Source organism: Sipha flava, unplaced genomic scaffold, assembly GCF_003268045.1.
Source record: "Sipha flava isolate LNK unplaced genomic scaffold, YSA_version1 39_pilon_pilon, whole genome shotgun sequence".
Classification (NCBI taxonomy): domain Eukaryota; kingdom Metazoa; phylum Arthropoda; class Insecta; order Hemiptera; family Aphididae; genus Sipha; species Sipha flava.
In genome coordinates, this window is record NW_020273107.1 from 2,070,348 (window position 1) to 2,075,416 (window position 5,069).

General features: G+C 36.7%; 1 protein-coding gene across 1 annotated transcript; it reads right to left on the reverse strand.

Annotated features, from left to right (window-relative positions):
- Positions 1–479: 479 nt before the first annotated feature.
- Positions 480–3,164, reverse strand: LOC112688606. Its single transcript, XM_025561882.1, has one exon. The coding sequence runs from the start codon at positions 3,162–3,164 to the stop codon at positions 480–482; it is 2,685 nt and encodes an 894-aa protein (XP_025417667.1).
- Positions 3,165–5,069: the final 1,905 nt, after the last annotated feature.

Consider the following 5,069-nt stretch of genomic DNA (forward strand, 5'->3'; position numbering starts at 1 on the left):
TATTACACAAATAAATGTAATAAATAAGTGTACTTAACTTATGTTCGATTTAAATGATACACATACGACTAAAGGAAGGTAATATCTACTAATAACTATACAATTATAAATGGTATATATCAAACACTGGTGTAGCGAACCATATTTTTCATAAGCCGTTGTTTCTGGACATTAGGTGGGTGATGGAACGTGACTTGGCCACATATTGGTAAAAAGTTAAGTATATTGGAAGACTTGTCAAATTTTTATGAACCTTAGATAGTGTAGAGCAGCAGTCACCAAATGGCGGCCCGTGGACAGATTTTATACGGCCCGCAAACACGAAATAAAAAGTAAAAATCAATAATAAAATACATTGGTTTTTTACCGATAGGAGCAAATATTTTTTTTTTTTTTTTTTAAATTAAGCCTCGGCAACAATGGCCATTGGCAACAATGAGTTTAACTCTAAATTATTTACATGTTATATAATTTACATATTAAATACTATTGATAAGGTTGGACTTAGTAATAAAGGTTATTTTGAGTCTTATGTTGTCTGGGTGGAGGGCTTCTGACAGAATGTTTGAGATGCCTGCTTCCCGTCTATCCGTTTCGTATAAAAGGCATTCAGTTATGATGTGTTTTATTGAAAGAGGGGTACCGCAACTGGCACATAATGGTGGGTCTTCTTTCTTCATCAGGTACTGGTGTGTTAGTGATGTATGTCCTATACGGATTCTGTTAACTGAGGTTTCCATTTTCCTTGTAAAGTCTGATGGAGAAGGCCATGTGTGGATGGTATTTTTAATTTCGTTTAATTTGGATGTACCTTGTTTCCATGCACGTAGCCATATGTTGTTGGTTATTGTACTAGTTATGAGTTTGGCGTCGTGTAGGGTGAAATTATTAAGTCTAATGGCATCCGTTGATGTAAATGCTTGGCGTGCTTTTTGGTCAGCTCTTTCATTTCCCTGAATTTGATTGTGACTGGGTATCCATAATAAGGTAATTGAGTAGCCGGTGTGTGTAAGGTTATAGATCTGGTTCTGGATTTTCCAGGAGATCTCATTTGGATTGTAGATATTTTCAATACTCCTCAAGGTACTGAATGAGTCACTGAGGATTACTGCTTTGTGAATGTGATTAGTTTTAATGAGGTCTAAGGCAAATGAAATTGCAATTGCTTCGGCAGTGTATATTGAGCAAAAGCTGGGGAGTCTCAGCATGGATACTTGGTCCTGGACTACTACAGCTGCTCCAACACCGTTTTTCATTTTGGAACCATCCGTGTAAATTTCAGTAAAATCATGAAACCCGGAGATGATTGAATGTAGATGTTGTTTGTAAATTATGGGGGCGGTGTCGTTCTTCGAATATTTACTTAGTTCTCTGTTGATTGGGATATTTAATAGCCAAGGGGGCGTCTGTATGTTTTCATTCTTGATAACGTCCAGGTGGGAGAATGATATGTCTTTAAGGGTGTCATTGATTTGATTCATTACCTTGAGGTTATTTTGAGTGCGTCTGGTTGCTAGTAATATGGAGCTATGGACTCTCCTGATGTCGAGTGGGGCTACTCCAGCTGTATTGAGCACACTGGGAATCGGGCTGGATCGGAAGGCTCCGGTAACAAGTCTTAACCCTGTGATGTGTATGGTATCAATCATATTGAGTGCTGTTGCCTTAGCTTTTATGAACAGGAATGAGTTATATTCGAGTTTGGATAGGATGAGTGCTTTAAAAATTTGTAATAGACTAGAGAAGTGACTTCCCCATGACCTATGGGCGAGGCATTTTAGCGTATTCATTCTTAGAAGAGAGTCCTTTCGAATGGTCTTGAGATGTGGTATCCATGTGTTTCTTGAATCGAAGAGTATGCCTAATATTTTGATGGAGTTTTTTATTGGTAGGGGAATATTTTTCATATATATGGTGGTGTTAACAATATTTCTTTTATTAGTGAAAAAAGTACATTGTGATTTTTCGACTGAAAAAGAGAAACCCGAGACAAGAGACCAGTCTTGTAATGCAGTTATTGCATTCTGTAGGTAATTTATAGTTCTATTTGTATTGATGCCTCTGCAGAATATATTGAAGTCGTCGGCTAATAGTGTGCACATAACCGGAGGTTGTATGACTAGTGGTATATCGTTAATCGCTAATAGGAATAGCGATACCGATAGTGTGGATCCTTGTGGTACGCCGTTTTTTTGAGAGTATATTTTCGACAGTTTTTCATTGCACTTCACCTGGAAGGTTCTGTCTGTAAGGAAGTTCTGTATAAAATTGAATAAATTACCTTTACAGATAATGTTTGACAATTTTTTTACAATACGGGGGCGCCAGGTGGTATCATACGCTTTTGATATGTCGAGAGCTATGAGGCCCATAATTTGTTTAGCTTCAAGTGTTGAATGTATTTCCTCTTGGATGTCATGTAATGAGTTAGTGGTACTTCTATGTTTTCGGAAACCGTTCTGACGAGGATCCAAGAAATTGTTTTTTTCAAGAAACCATCTAAATCTATAATCTATAATTTTTTCCAATATCTTTGCCAAGGTATTCAAGAGGGATATTGGTCTGTATGATTTAATATCAAATTTGTTTTTTTTTGGTTTAAGAATTGGAATAATTATGGAGTGCTTCCAATTTCGAGGTATATGTCCAGATGACCATATTTTGTTGTATACTTGAATAATTAAATTTAAGGCGGTCATGGGGAGGTTGTGGATAAATTTATAAGGTATCCCGTCTGGTCTTGGGGCAAGACTATTACATTTTGATAAAACTCTGAACATTTCAGTTAGCTGAATTGGGGAGTTGAGTTTTGTCTGTTCATCAAGGTGTGGGTTGATGTTAGAAATAAAATTCTGGTTCCTCATGTGTACGTTTTTATCAAGGAAAGTCGTATTGGAGTTTTCATCCGAACTGTTATGGTAGAAAAAATCTCCTAAGAGATTGGATATTTCGTCAGGATCGGTGCATAATTTTGTGTCTTTCATGATGTGAATGTTGTGGTTCTTGGAGAAGCCTCGAAGTGACCCAACCCTGCGCCATATCAGAGCTGAGTCAGCTTTGGGTCCCAAACAGGACGTGAAGGTTTTCCAAGAGTCAGTCTTACTTCTTTTGACTAGATATCGCGTTTTCGCTCTCAGTTGTTTAAGTTTTATGAGGTCAGACATGTTTTTTGAACTTTGGAAGATTTTGAGTGCTTTGTTTTTTTTTGTTTGATTGACTCTTTTATTTGGTCATTCCACCAAGGGACTAGATTTCTTTTTAAAGAGTTAGTTGTTTTTCCTATGGCAACTTCTGCAGCTTTGATAATGAACTCTGAGATGAAGGTGGTATCGTCCTCTATTGTGCTGGTTTCAGATTGGGGATTTACATGCATAAAGGAGTCAACTAGGGTATTAAAAAAGACCCAGTCCGGGTTTTTTAACTTCCATCTGTATGGGAGGGGGGGTGGTAGTGTTTTTGTGGATAGGAGTGTCATTAGAATAGGTAAGTGGTCACTGTCATATATTTCGTGTAGAATTGACCAAGATATTCTTTGAGCTAGCGATACACTTGAGAAAGATAGGTCAATATTGGAAAAATGGCCGTTTGACGGATTAAGTCTGGTAGGTTCGCCATTGTTGAGTAGTGTAATCGAGTCGTCATCTAGGATTTTTTCAATTGATTTGCCTCGAGCGTCTGTTTTGTCTGATCCCCAATATTCGCTATGGCTATTGAAGTCGCCTAGTAAAATAAATGGTTTGGGTAGTTGCTTGATGATGTTGTCTATATCAAATGTGTTAAAAGATGTTTGGTTTGGGACGTATATGTTACATATTGAAATTTTTGATTCTATTGTTATTTGAACTGCGATGACTTCTAGATTGTGTTGTATCATCACCTAACACATATATTAAATTTAATAAAAATTAATATATTGTCAGCAAACACACACCACCTTCACAAAATGCTGACAATATAGATTAGAATAGCATAAAACGCCGCCCGCAAGACGGAAGGAGGGTTCGTTCTACTACCATCGACGTGGAGAACGAAACGCTGCCCGTTTTACGAGTGACCGGTAATTATTTTGTTTTTGTGGTTAATAAATATTTTTTCGTTTGTTTTAAAATAAAAAGTTTTTATATTATTATTTTTTCTACCTTACGTACTCGTGTAAGTTTTGAGAGAGTTGGCAAACTAACGAAAGGGGTAAATAAAATTATATTGCATTTCAAACCTCAATCCAGTGCTAGATTATAATTCTTTGTCAGTTTGAGGGGAGAGAACAATATAGTTAGGTAGAGGTTACCTCACGCTTGAAACATCCAGTGCTAGATCTTGTTCTTTGTCAGTTGTTTCGAGTGTAAAATAACTTTAGAGCTATTAAAGGAAAGTAAACCTTTTAAAAAACCTGTTTTTCGACTATCCTATTAAGCAGTGCTAGATTGTGTTCTTTGTCACTTAAGAAGATAGTCGTCCGGGTCAATTATTAAGTTTTCCTTTACTTGCTTGTTTGACAATTAGAGTGTCCGATAACCAATAATACCTCGTTTTGTGTTGTTATACGCCAAGCCTTTGCGTGGCGTATACGACAATTGGAATAGATATGAATCTGTTCACAGGGGTAGTCAATGTGTATTAGAGAAGCGACGCCGCCGCTAGCCCGAATACAGTTTTGTCGGTTGGTGTAGAATATATTGTAGTTTTTGATATTGGGTATGAGATTGTTTTTAAGATTTGTTTCTTGAAGGCTAATACACATAGGTGAATATTTTTTTATTACTAATTGTAGATCTGGCCGTTTTTTAATGAGGCTATTTATGTTCCATTGTATTATATTCAGGTTCTTCATAGTAGGATACTTTATTTAAAATGCAATATATACAATGAATGAGAATTATTATTTTTGTTGTTGTGTGTTAGTTGACGTCGGAAAGGGGGGTCAATTCGAGCAGTAAATTGGCTAGACTCGAGAATCTGTTCTTGATGCAGATGCTTTTGATTTTGGGACGGACTGTCTCCAAGATCTCGATCATTTCTATGGATGATATATTGAATGGTGTTAAAACACTGGAGGGATCTTGTCCTAC

Coding starts and splice junctions, on each gene's coding strand:
- LOC112688606 (XM_025561882.1), bottom strand. CDS start 3,164: ATGTCTGACCTCATAAAACTTAAACAACTGAGAGCGAAAACGCGATAT.